This window comes from Taurulus bubalis (assembly GCF_910589615.1).
Source record: "Taurulus bubalis genome assembly, chromosome: 15".
Taxonomy (NCBI): Eukaryota; Metazoa; Chordata; class Actinopteri; order Perciformes; family Cottidae; genus Taurulus; species Taurulus bubalis.
Window position 1 is genome coordinate 9,206,753 of NC_136603.1, and position 14,523 is coordinate 9,221,275.

Consider the following 14,523-nt stretch of genomic DNA (forward strand, 5'->3'; position numbering starts at 1 on the left):
CCCCACGAGTCTGTCTGTCTGTCCCCTGCTCACTGTTCATGTCATTAATGCATTACTGCAGGCACTTCCCTGAACTGTTTGGACGGCTGTAACTGGAGAGGAAGTCAGAACCAGAGCATGATAACCCAGCCGATGCGGCCCGGCTCGTTAATGTCGTTTTCCCTCACGACAATCATCGGAAGTGGAATAGTTTTATAATTTCTCTTAGGAACAACAAGCTCAGTCCAGTCCCTGCAAAAGTGATTCTACATCTATGCAGGTGCACAACAAAATAACATATAAAATGTCCATAAATGCCAACCGAGCTTTGGCGCTCTTATCATATTGAGCGCCCACACTAATTTGGAAATGTACAATAAAAGCGTATGTGTGAGCACACATTTAGACACACATTTCTCCCTCCCCCGAACACACGCACACATGCACACACACAAACAATAACGTCCCCATGAAAGGAGTACTGAGATCTAAGGAGACTTAACCAAGTTTGACAGTCAACAGCCCTATTAAAGCAGGCCCCACTGCAACCAAATACGGCGGTAATTGTAAATGTCAGGCAGAATTAACACAAGAATAAATAGCTTTGCGTTTCTTATGTGTATATATGAGAGGGAAACATTACAGCACAGCCCTAAGACATAACATTACACAAGTCAGTCATCAACTATAGCTCCATAGCATGTCTTCTGTATTATGTTAATCTTGAAGGGAATATGAACCCATGCTCAAAAGCATCAAATTATACATTTTGACAGTATAAACAGATTACACATTTTCAACAGAACACATCTAATATACCATTACACTTGTATGTATTTTTCCGCATTATCTTCCTCCGTGTGATCAAATTGCGAATGGAATGGCGATGATTAAAAGGACTAACCCAGAGCTGGACTCTTCTTCAGCATTCCTGGAGGACTATTGTGGTATCACTGACTGACTGACTGACTGAGTGGCTGGCTGGCTGACACACGGACTATGGTAAAAAATCTGAATTGGCTTACTTTTGGGAAAGGCCGGAAAGAACTTGTCATGTCTCCTCTTCTGACACACATACTCACAAGAGGAAAGAAGAATAAAGGGGAAAGAGAAAAATAAATAGACAGGGAGTGTGAGAGAGAATAGAAAACTTGCTTTATGCACTATGTGGAAGCAATCATGCATGTATTCCTATTGGTCTCAGCAGTATGTCTGCTTGGGCCATTTGTTATTTCCTGTGTTATGTCCCAGTTGCCCAGTGCTCTGTGTGGATGTGTGCGAGCACAGTGTTTTGTTCACTGGTTAGGTCATGGTTCCTGGCCTGAGTCCTTCTAGACTGGGTATGGATTAGCGTATGATTGTTCTGGGAAGAGCTGCCCACACAGCAACTCCATTGGGAACATCCAGAGAACTAATATTTTACATACTGATTGGTTGCTCCCCATCATTGTGTCTTTAAGTCTTTAGCTGGAAAGCAAAAGTTAATGTAAATCAAAGTATTTGGGGAATGACCAAATTCAGGATGTGATCGCATTTTGTTGCAATGTAATAACATTAAATTGCAACGTGAGTAATGCCGTAGGGTAATGAGATCATCGCAGCAGGAAAATGGATGCAGCAGAAGAATCAGCTTTTTTATTTCCTGCATTTCTCCTCTTTGTTGCTTACATTTCAGATTTCTTTGGTTTTAAAGTGCTGCCGTTTTTTTCTTCTTCTTTTTTTAAAAGGTAATAACCAATTTTAGTTATTCTATAAATCACCCCATTAACTAATACTTTGTCCAATAAAGATAATTTTAGTGAAATCCATCTCCTCTAACCAATTAGTGCAGACCTTTATCAACAGTACCCATCCGAGAATACATTTGGCCATTTCTTAAACGCCACAGCAGCTGGTGAGTGCCGGCTACGACATCTTCTGGAACTCAGCTGTTTAAGTCAAAAGTGGCATTAACATGTGGCCTTGCAATTCACGGAGGTCAAGCTGAGCACGAAGGCATGAAAAGTGCTAGAAACACCAGTAGTCAAAGACAGACCTTGTCAGAAATGTATCCCTGTGTCCCTGGCCCTCGACCCCAATCATAAAACTCACAGACACAGAGGAAACCCACCAGTAAATCAGCCTGTCGCTGGCTCTCACACTGGGTTTGATCCTGTTGATATATGGCTTTAATATGTGGATGGGAAGATGGTGCAATGAAGAGAATGCAAGACAGACAAAGAGAGAGAGAGAGAGAGAGAGAGAGAGAGAAAAAAAAGAGAGTGACACAGAATAACTTTTGAGATTAAATAAAAGTTCTCTTAACAGCATTCACACAAAAAATACAATTTCATTGCACAACTTTTTAACTGGCAAGACTGGGAGGAAATATAATATGATCATCTGCATATCAAGAAACATCAACTGTTTTCAAAATCCCAAAGGCTGACAACAACAAATGCAAAAGGTTTTTCTCATCAACGTCAGTTGAAGTACACACAGAAAAGTATTTCCCCTGTTTACATGTATCAGGAAAAGGCCTGTAAACTTGCTCTATAATCCACATCCTTTTTTGTTTTTGCCAAAATGTTAATAGCTGGATGTGAAGTAAACAAATGGCAATTTTGCTCGAAAAGAAAGACTCCATCACACTCAACTGTGACATTTATTCAAGGGAATGATACAAAAAGTGTGACAACACTGAAATCGGGCTCCTATTTAGCATCGCGATCAACATGTAATCATCCTGCCTGATTCTTTAGAAGGAGAGAGAGAGAGAGGGAGGGAGTAGGAGAGCTGCCTATTTACTTCTGTTTAATTGATACTAATTAGATGTTAATGTCTAGAAATTGATCTTAATGAATAGTGCATACACAACTACGTGATGCCAATGAAGCGGAATTGACTTGAAGAGCAGAGAAGAGAGGCGAGGAGATGAGAGAGAAGTAGAGGAGGCGCTGAAAAGTGAGGACAGAGGGCATAGAGGTGAAGAGCGAGGAAAAGATACTGAACTGAAAAGAAACCGAGGATGAAAAGGAACGGGGAGGGGAAAAAAGACTAGAGAGAAAGGAGAATAGAGAGCAACAAAGATGATGGAGAGAGAGAGAGAGAGAGAGAGAGAGAGAGAGAGAGAGAGAGAAAGACGTAGAGAGATGACAGAGTGCTGACATCAGAGGGCCAGCAGTCCCCTCACATCACTCAGCTTTCATGGAAAATCAATTCTCCCCGGTATGGACAGCGTTGTCAACAGCAGGCAGGACCAGCAGCTCTATAGCCGCGCTTCAAGCATGAACATTAACAGACAGAACGGTAATAGACATCAGTATCACTACAGTCACTCTGATCCTCAGATAGGGTTCTGGGCTGTGCACCAGAGGTTCATTTGTGGTAATGTATAAGACGACACGTTTTAAGGTCACTTTGCGAAAATGCATTGGGGAAACACAAAAAGCAATACATGTAGAGCTGGAGCTGTAGAGGAGCAGCGTTACGCCTCTCTGCTGTTGAAGGTGAGGACCGGGTGGGCATTGATGTTGAGCACACTGTGAAGGAGTCACAGGAAGAGGGGGAGGACGGGTCCATCAGCTCCACTGCACCATGGCGACAGGCATCCCTGTGCGCCTGTGTCATCATTGTACCTCCCATCGTCCCTCCACGCTGGTGAACACCTATGCTGGCCGGAGTATGATCCAGCCAGTGAAGCCCAAAGAGGACAGCATCATCGAAGGACAGCAATCTCAACCGGCGTGAAATTAAGTTTACTTACTTACTTACTTACTACTTACTACTTACTGTTTTTTTTAGTGCATCGTATTTTAATTTCTATGTGTAATAAAAATAAATAATGTTCAACCCTAACCTTGTCTGACTACTTGGTTGCCTCTGTATTGATCTCTACCGCTTGCTGTTCTAAAATACATTTGGATACAATCTGAAATTATGCACACATTCAATGAATGTGTTATGGATAGCCAGAAGCTTTTTAACCTGCTATTTCAGAGACCTACATGTCTTAGTGTGTTGTGTGGGTTGAAGAGTAACACGGCACAGTACTTAAAGAGCTTTCTTTGGAGCTCATTGACCTTTTTTTTGGGAAGATTTCCCACTGAATAGCTGGAGCCAATAATTTAGGTTAATACTGGACAAATAGCTTGTTTAGCCTTATAGAACCTCTTGCATCTGATAATTCTGGTTTTTGGAAAAGCCAATCCAACATTTGAAATAGCTTGTTCTAAAAAACTGAAAACAGCAAGAACATTGTGTTGACATGCACAAATCCTGAGGGTGATTTGAAACTTCTTATGAACTTAATAAAACACAAACATTGTTTTCGTTCCTGCACTTGTACCTCCTTGGTGATAGTGACTTTACCTTTGGTCTCGCTTGATCAAAACACAGAACTACCTAAGTGAAGTAGTTGCCTCTCCGTCGTACCACCACCGGTGAGGATGCTGTGATGATAGCTTCCCTTTGTGATGGCGCCATTTATTAAAGTGACAGAAGCGGCCTGAGATCTGCAGTCGTGGGACCTGTGTGTGTGTGCTGTGATGATAACGCTGCTTGTTACTTTGGTGATACAATGATTGAAGAGTCAGTGTGTGCTTAGGTTCCATAGAGAGCACAGGCATTACAAAGCCAGCAACCGGCATCCATTTATCTTTGTATGTGTATACGTGTACATGTGTGTGGAGGAGACAGTATTGTGACAGCTTAGTGTTCCCTGCAGTGTACATGTGTACATATAAGACCTTCTTTGTGTCAGCACTGCCTCGCTTCGTGTGTGTTCTTGCACAGTGTGTACGATGCTGGAGGGCCAAGAGCCTCGATTCTTCCACAATCTACTGCACATAGATAAACACGGTTTGAAACAAAGATAATTCCCGGACGACATCACAAAGATAATTACAGGACGACATCCCGGTTCTTTATAAGTCAACTTGAACTCAGGAAGTGAGCTTACAAGGAGGACATTTTCACAGTAGGATGAAGGGGTGGCTGAGCGGAGCAGGATGAATCTGCAGCATGGCGTCGGGCCCTGCAAAGCAGCTGCAGACAGCTGGAGGCCAGTTTACCAGGAAGCAAGTGGGAAGAGAGGGAGGAGAGAGAAGAGATAGAGGGATCAGGCCACAGAATGGGCTTCATAGGGAGGAGACATCTCTCCATGAAGGGTGGGGTTTGGTCTACTGACTTTCTAACTAAACATGCTTTCGAAAAAAAAAAGACAAAATAAAACGTGAGAAATGTTTACAGTTCTTTGTTGGATGATATTGATGACTATATGTCCTGCTGTCTAAAAATGAGAACATATCAGATCAGATATATCAAACAAACCCACAATCATTAACCCTAGTAAACTGACGTCGGGTGATTTTCACCCGAGCGATTGTGGTTACGTTATTTTCATTGTGTTGCTTTTGTCTGAGTTGCGTGCGTCCTTCTGTAGCTTCATGCTGCTCACTGACGTTATTGAAGGTGGGCGTGTATCTCTGCTCCAATCCCTGGTTCTTTCAACATACAGTGCCTGTTGAAAGAACCAGGGATTGGAAAATCACCCGAAAATCATCCGAAAATCATCCGAAAATTGTGTGCCAGGTTAGATTTTGGATTGGTTTTAAAATTGAAGGGAGACTTTTCCTTCACAGGACAAGACTCACATGTCCCCGGAACGGGTGGACCAAAGAAAGTTTTATTGACGATTCCTTAATTTTTCACCCAATTTTGAGTCTTTTTTTAGGGTCCCCCAATGATACCTGTTTTTCATTTTATGATAACTTCTATAGGATAAAATAAAAGAAGAGTACTTCAATTTCCCTTGTATTGTTGTATTTTAATATATTTTGATGAGAATGGTGTACTAGTTTTAACCTTAGTGTCCTTGTCAAGTCGGCATACGCAGATTGCCACATTTAGTGAATAACTTGTGTCTCTTTGCTTTGTGAATGTGTGCGTGGGCTTAAGGAGGCGGTTTGCTCATGAAGAGGTTACATTATTTATTCAAAAATACTTCAAGTTAAAAGCCACTGCAGCAAAGCTGTTTGTGAAGGTTCTGAGACATCCAGGCCCATATTCCAACAGTGGTGGATGTGACAAATCTGGAAAAGTGAGAGCTGCATTTTTGATGATTGCATATTACCCTTGTTCAAAATGGGAAATACATTTTACACATCATGACTTTGTTTTCTCGTTACCGTTGCTCTCCATGTGGAACCATGTTTTCCGTATGTGTTGCAGCTATAGAGGAACGCATTGCAAGCAAGATGATGAATGATGCTGGTTAATGTTCTCCTGAATTATTGCATTATCATATGCTATTGTTTCAAAAGGTTCTTATCTATTTGGACAGAATTGCCACAGGCAACACACTCCAGCACACCTGCCTTCTGTCCTCCTCTCTATGGTTTCCTCTCCCCTTAACTTTTCAACCTCTCTTCCTCCTCCACTTCCGCCCTCCCTCTGTCTTTCCCATCACCCCAGTGATTTCAGCACCAGAGAGGTTTTTTAGACAAAAACAAGACTGAATTGGTGGCGTTGTCAAGCATAGTGTGTTCATTGTTACTTGAATTTGGAGAGGGCAGTGTCCTGTTTTCTCTCTGTGCACATCTGCCTGAGAACATCTGGATAGTGTCAGCCTGTCAACGCTGAGCAGAGCAACCATCACTCCTCTCCCTGTCTGACACATCTCATCTCCTCCCAGTCAGCAGAAGAAAAAAAGAGAAAAAGAGACAATGCAGATCTTCCACATTAAAATTACACAACAAATTGACTTCAACCATGGAGGATCGGAAACAAAATGCTTTATTGGATGTGGCCAGGAGAACAAGGAGGAAGTGGCAGGGAGGAAGGGATTAGAAACATAGGCTGAGGTGGAAGCTGGTTAACAGATGGAGGAGGGTTTGAGGACAAAGGTTCAATGTAGACAGGTGAAGATAGTGAAAGATTGTAGAGTGTAGAATTGTAGAATGTCTCTTATGACATACTGCTTATGACAATCCTATAACCAGACAGACAATAGACAGTTCTCCAAAACCCCAGATGTTCAATAGTAATTCTAAAAGTCATGTATTTATACGATGGGCATGCATCACAACCATATGATAACAGATGAACGTGGTAAAAGTCTGGTAAGGGTACGTATGAAGAAAGGAAAATAACGACCGATGGAAGTCATGGCCTGCAATACTAAAGTGAAATAATTAATATCATCATTTCATTTTCCATTTTTGAGAGCATAGCATTTTAAATCAAAGTTTAAAAATCGAATTATCACGGTTGTGTTTGCAAATGTAAAATTACTGTTTGTCCAGATTTCACCCAATGTGCATCATAGAAAAAAGAAACATACTTGTCCTATTATTGTGGTTTTATTAATAAAGGCAGGATTCTCTCAGGAAACATTTGAGGATATTGAGGTTATAACACCCATCCGGCTGAAATGCAACAATCAGAGAGACTTTTGGAAAATGAAGGTATATGTTCTCGATGTCTAGAAGTTGACAACACTGTTGAAGCTAAGATAGATATAATACATATTTCTTCACAATGTATGTATTCAAATGCTTTCTTTTAATTATGTAATTTTTGCCATCATATTATATTTTTATTATTGAATTAATTTCGACCCTTTTTACTCGTGTTGTATGTGTTACTTTGATGTATATGTATATTCTTTTGTGACTTATTGCCACATTTACATATCAGAATTTAGATCATTTTAAACTTTATAATGTTTACATTATGTATGTACTGATTCTTAGATTATAGGCATTGATGGAGAAGAGCTTTCTTGGCTGTGAATGACCTCACGGACTCCTTCTCTGTTCATGTTGATTGCCCTGTGAACTCAGAGATTTAAAACACATGTTCTCTACACTATATATGTCAGTCAGATGATTGCTGGCTTTTATCCTGAAGAAGGCAATATGTGCCAGGAGACTGATCTATGGACTGTAAAATAAAAAAAAGATGGCATCTGAGTTATTAGATCACCTTTGATCTGTTAAACAGATGGAAATACCCTTACAGTTAAAAGAAAAGTCAACATGTTTTGTTGTTCTGTGAAATAATCACGTGTTAGAATAAAAACACAGGAGCAGGTCTATCATCATCCATTTTTTTGGAAAATATTTTGCGAATATTTATTATAAAAATATAAATGTTTCCACTACAAATCATTTTACATTAGTAGACAAGGCAATCTACATTTGCACACGTAAACGCTCACACAGACACACGGGTCAGTCTTTAGACAGAGAATGAGGGATCTGGATATTGGGTGCATAACAGTATTGCTCTCTCAGATCTCCCAGGTTTATAAAGTAAGTCAAAAAAACAAAACACAGATAGCAGTGACACATAATTTACTGTATGCTACAAAGAAATTATCAACATTGCGCTGTATAATGTTAACAAATAAATAATAATGTAATCATAATTGCTTTTTATTGTAGAAAAAAAACAAAGCAGACAAATACAATCCCAAAATAAGATAAAATATAATACAGAAGATTTTTGTCTCTTTTTTAATTAAAAATGTTGCACAATTTTTATTTATTCTTTTATACATACAAACATTTGTACAAAGAGGGATGGCCATGTACATATAGTGGGATCTGTAGCGCTCGCTGCTATCATTACGATGGTTTACATTATGTACATGCTAATTAGAACACATAGCAGCAACAGCAGCATCCACAGGTAGACAAGTAACAGAGGACCGACTGACACACTCAGCAAGGATGAGTTTCCTAAAAGCACCGACATCACCTCTTTCCATGAGATCAGGTTAATCTATACCAAGGCCATAACATTTCTAAGGGTGCTCTAATCTGGATGTTTACAACAACATTGCATATTAAGTATCACAATTGGGAGATGCGAAAGTTCCGTAAATGGGAAACTGTTTATTTATTGGCTCATAAGCCCCTTTTTAAACAGAGATCCTGCAATTATGCTGTAAAAAAAGAGCCCTCATTATACCGCCGTTGCTTTTTCTTTTGACTGAACCAAACAAAGCCGGCATAATGCTGTCCCAGTTGTGATTTTAGTTAGCATCCTGCTTGACAGCGTCAGAGTCTGTACCTTTTATAGAAAACAGCAAGGCAAAAATAATGGAGCACCAGTCCCACCTTGCACAGGCTGTGTGAAAGGGGCTTTGGAGACAGAACTGTGAAGCCATTTTAGCGGCACATAGGAAAGATTCTCTTATGTGTTTTGTGTCTTCTGATCTGCCTTCATCGAGACCGCCGATCAAACTTTGACACATTAATTAATATGTTCTATTAAGTGCTATCAAGAGCACTCTGGTGGTTAAATAATACCCATCCAACATCACAGTACCAACATGCCAATTTAGACACACGGTTTATGTGTTGCACTGAGGGATTGACTGGGTGACATCAAAGCAGCAGACAATAAACGTTAAGGTTGGAGTACCAAGATCATCTCAATGCTACGGTGCCTTTAGGAAATCCCACCCTGGACATATATTGTACGAGAAGCTATCTCAGAAAGCAGTCACTTATAGAAAGTGTTCCATTCCTTTCAGTGCATTTTCACACCTTGTTAGTTTAGGGCAGTGATGAGAAAAAACCCCATGAGAACACAATAAAAGACCGAGACTTTGTTGAAAATAAATCAAAACTGGTACTTTTTGCTTGGAGATCCTTCCACAATCCAACCCAACGAGAGGAGGCACTCTGCTTTTTGCATGAAACCCATCAGAATTTCACGGACTAGTTTCACAATAGAACAAAGTTCCTTTTACAGCGAAGGTCAGATCCCACATGGCTTTTGTTAATAAGTTATGAACCTCAGACTAAAGCAAGACTACAACACTCTCAGATCAGTGCTGTTGATCTCAACCTTCTGAACTGATCGTATACAGAGTACGAATCCCACTCCAATGCGGAGAAAGAAAAGTATACCTGATGCTGTGTGGGGTTGATAATGCTAACCTGTCTTACCTGAAGAAGAAATTCAGGTACAAACTCACTTCCAGTTTCAAACACTTCCGCACCACAACAAGAATGTCTGAGGCAGAGGTCTGAATGAACCCACTTCATTGTATTTGTCTTTCTCTCTTACAATGTCCCCCTTTTCTCTCTTCTTTAACCTTAACTTTTCATTCCTGTCTCTGCTCTACTCCCTCTGTCTGTTTCCCCTTGTTTGTGAAAATAGAACGAATAACGTACACATCCTGAGATTTCACACGAAGGGCATCGGGTTGAGGGAACGGCATGATAACTGTACAATATCTGTTCGTAAGCACATAGAACATAGATGTCACCATAAAGGAAATACTGTGTGTGAAGTGTGTTATGGCCTCTGTACCTTCCAAGCACAGCATTCAATACATGTGACGGACTCATAGCTTCCCAACAATGAGACAACTTAACTGATTATCATAATTATTGCTTTTATGTGACATGTCTACTGAATGCAAATGCTATAGGTTAGAGCTACAGAGTAAAATGGCTCGGTTAACGTCTAGGTGTGTCCATTCCAGCTCGGTTCGCTCATGGATAGAGACAATAAATGTAGGTAGTTACAACAAAATCTCACACCTCAGCCCTCCATTAGTCCAGGAAGGGTCCAAATCCGGATGAGCTGCTGCTGTCTGCCATGCTATATGAGGCATCTCAGGCGTTTTCGCTGCCTCGTTCCGCAGGCTGCTTAGTCGGCGTGGTGGGAGGAGACTGTGAGCATGCCCGTCCCCTTTTCAGGTTTAAAGGGAAGGCTCTGCTGTCCAGCCGAGCCATTACTGGAGAGCTCCGGCTTTATCCCAGTCCAGTCCCAGTTTGTATTCCGAGGCAGGTCTCCCTGACCTTCTTGGCTTTCATTAGCTCTTCCTACCCTCCTAATTGTCTGTAAGGCATCTCAACTTGGGCATGGAGGGACGGATGGCCGAAGAGTCAGCCAGTTAACTAGCTGGCAGGTCTGCACTGAACTCTTTCCCATTTCTCTGTCAAGACTCGATATCGTCTTTCAACGAAACAACGGAAGCCCTCATTTGAATCATGTCATATTCATCCTTCATTTCCATCCGTTTCCAGTTTACATATGAAGCCCCTCTGTTGGACTGCGGGTAGCAACCACACCGACAGACAGGTCTCTGGTGTTTTTACTCGTTAGGTTCATTTCTTAAACAGGTACTGGGCCATTCTTGGTGTGGGAATCTAGGGCTTTGAGGCTGCTCACGATTTTTTTCTGCGGTCCGACGATAGTCACTCCAACCTTTTTCAGATCCCTGGTTTGGTGAAAGAGAGGGAGAGAGACGCGGAAGGAGAGGACGAAACCCAGACACAAGCAGGGAGGGAGAGGTGACGGAGGGAAAGATGGAAAGAAAAAAGACAGAAGAGTGTGCATTAGTGACAGTGGATGTGACACCCATGTGATATTTAATGACATGCTCCCAGCGCTGCTCGTCTCACTTTCCCTGTGCGTCTGTCATTCACAAAGGACTACATTTCCCAGACGGCCACTGGCCTGACACATCCCTGAAGGGGGGGGGGGAACTAGAAGTGGAGGGGGTGCTGCCTCCACTTCCCATTACTAACAAACAGGGAAGTGGACCTATGAGGCGACACTGACAGCTGCTATTATGACCCTGTCAGTGGAGGAAATGGCATGGGAGGGCCACGGTGGCAGAAAAGACCAAGTTTCCTGCATTGCATTGAACTGGATTTCTTTGACAGGGTAGGCATAAGTATGTGGAGAGGAGCAACACTGGTACATGTGGAGGATATTACACTCTGATTCAGATACATCTGTTAACTTGTTAAACTCTTAGACGCTCGAAAAAGATTAGTTACATGCATTCAAGTGTGATAAAAAAACATTTGTACAGGAAAGCCATTACAAATAAATCAGAGCTACAGTGTCGGTTTCACGTTATGGATCATACACATCAGATACAAACAGTAGTTAGTCAGCTCAATTAAAGTATCAGGCCAACAACAACGATCTTAAAATACAGAGCATTATACACAGAGTATTGTTGATATTGCAGTAAAGAAGGAGTCACAACGCATGTTGAGACTCATCTCTTTTACCTAGGAGTGATACCGATGGAATAGTATTAGTAGAAGCAGAGGAGTTACAGAGTGGTGACATTACAATAACAAACACTTTCGGGCATTATTACTTTTTTAGTTTCATTCAAACATGTGCACAATTATGTTTGTTTTATTCAGATGCAAGCAGAGCATTTAGTTGTTCAGAGCAGCCAAAATAGCACACATTAATAAACATCTTCACCAGCTAGAAATCGAAAGTGACAAAAATCACAATATTGTTTCACTCTGTGCTACAAAGTAAAGGGATAGTTCACTGACATTAAAGTATTGCTTTGGATGTAAACTGTACAATTTATTGTGTTCTTTAATTACGTTTAAAATAAATCAAACCAAATGAATTGTTGCCTTATGTTGCAGTAACAAACAGCTCTAGTATGCCATGAAAATAAAATAGCTTGGTTTCCATCCATACACTAATAATTACATTTTGGAGAGTTCCAAGTGTCTCTAACTCTTGTTTGGAGTTACAGCTCACAGCAGGATGGACACATGGCTATTGAGTTATCTCTGAATATCAAATAACTATCTATCCCTTTAAAATTCAGACGAGTGAAAGCCCATCAGTGATTCTGGAGGTAGGCTACTGCTCCCGGACGGGGCCAAGGTCTTTGTCCTCCACCCACCATCCAGAGCCAGAGGAGGCTGAGAGGAGCTGGCCGTTAGAGAGTGGTGATTCCCATGGACGGCTCCCATTCTGGGCAAGTGGCCGGTGTGACGTGGACCTCCGTCAGAACCACTCTACTGAGACACAGCCAGGCCCAGCAGCATTAACACATTGAACTGGATGTCATCAATAAGTGCATTCTAGTCGAGACCACATTTTAGTTGCAATAAATCAGGCTAACTCCTATACAATATAAATCAAACACCTTACAGTACATTACATTTTTCAGTAAAGAAAGAGAGAAAACACTCTGAAGTAACATGGCTGTTACTGGTTATAAACATGGTCGCAAAAATGTTATGACTTAAAATATACCTTTTTTTCACATTTAGTCAATAGTGGACAGTCACTTTAGAAAAAGAATGACTCACAGCCAACAACTACAAATGACTTAAAAGCCTAAATCAATAACTCTGCAAATACAAGTGGAGTTGACTATAATGGTGGTTGTTTGCTAAGCAAAGGTAATAATATAGGCATATTTTTATTACACACTATATTATTATTAAAGGGGACCTTCTATTCTGTCTAAGAGTGTAATGAGGGCAATGGTATTTAAAAAGCAAACATAATAGGATAATAGCATGACATGAACACAACAGTGTTAAGTTCATTTAATATGATGAAGAGAGATGAATTTAAAGTCATGTGTAGGAAAGTTGTTATTTTAACATTTTAACACAATAATGTATCTCTGTTGTGTCTTGCTCTTTTGAGAGACAAGGCAGCTGTAAAAAGCTATATTTAGCATTTTTGATCCAACATGCTTTCTTCATAAGAGCAGCAGTGAGAGGAGGTGAACCTGTTCCTCATCTTTATCAGACCAGACATGTTTCTATGAAAGCCACATGGATCATCTCAAGAACAGGCAGTGATGAACTACTGCAACATGAAACACGATTTACAATTATAAATCATATAGAAACTTAAAGAAAGTCACACGCGCCATAAAATGAGAAAAATGAACAGTTGAAAGTTTCTTTCTTCAGCGTGTCGTAGCAATTCCTCACATCCCAGAGTATAACGTCTGCAGGTTTTTTCTCTTCCGTGTCGTTTAAAGTGAATTTTAGTGTTTTTCTTGAAGAGAAGCCAACCATCTTTAACCACTATATCACTTTATGAATCCACATTGGCACAGGCCCTTGTCTCATTTGTTGTGTCACGAGTTGCTGAAAGAAAGTGGATGCTGGGTAACGTTTGGGTCGATGAGCACACAGCTTGTGCATATAGGCCATGTGTAGTTGTCAGTGTCTTGTCACTTCAGATTACTTTCCTTTGTCTAGCAGGTCAAGTTCCTCACTTACTCAATCAAAATGAACTTTGCATGCACTCTGTCTAGATGAAGAAAATAGTCCAAATGATGCAGTACTTCCTAGTCAATACATTTCATCCTATCTTGAAAAAGGACTTAAATTTCTCCAGCAGATGAGTCAGCACAAGTATGATTACCGTTTCTCTGAGGTCACAGAATTGCCAAGCCTTGTGCTGAATATCAAGGACTAGATTAAGACTGTACAAATCAATAGAGGAATCTATACTGAGCAATGCATAGTCTCAGCCAAGGCTTGTATCTGAGCTAGCTTTGAGTGCCTTAGGCTCAGCCTTCACTGGATTAATACTGCCCTGATCCAATTTAGCCTCCAGATACAGAAAAGCATCAAAGACCAATATAATTTCTTAAGTGGGAGGTTACTTGAGATTTATATTGTCTATACCCAATGTGTATTTCCACCCATTTGCTGTGCAAGTTGTTATTGTTTTCGTAATGTGTTGACCGGAGAGAACTTTTCATTGATTAAACATGTTGATTAAAGATGTTCATTGAAT

The 14,523-nt window shown here is 40.7% G+C and overlaps 1 protein-coding gene across 1 annotated transcript in view; it reads right to left on the reverse strand.

The window, feature by feature from the left end:
* Positions 1–11,097: 11,097 nt before the first annotated feature.
* epha3 (eph receptor A3) overlaps positions 11,098–14,523 on the reverse strand; it is a gene marked incomplete at both ends in the record, with an annotated part of 87,287 nt that continues 83,861 nt past the window's right edge. The window contains one exon of the mRNA XM_079231028.1: positions 11,098–11,203. Coding sequence (XP_079087154.1) covers positions 11,098–11,203 — 106 coding nt within the window. The remainder of the gene's footprint in view (positions 11,204–14,523) is intronic.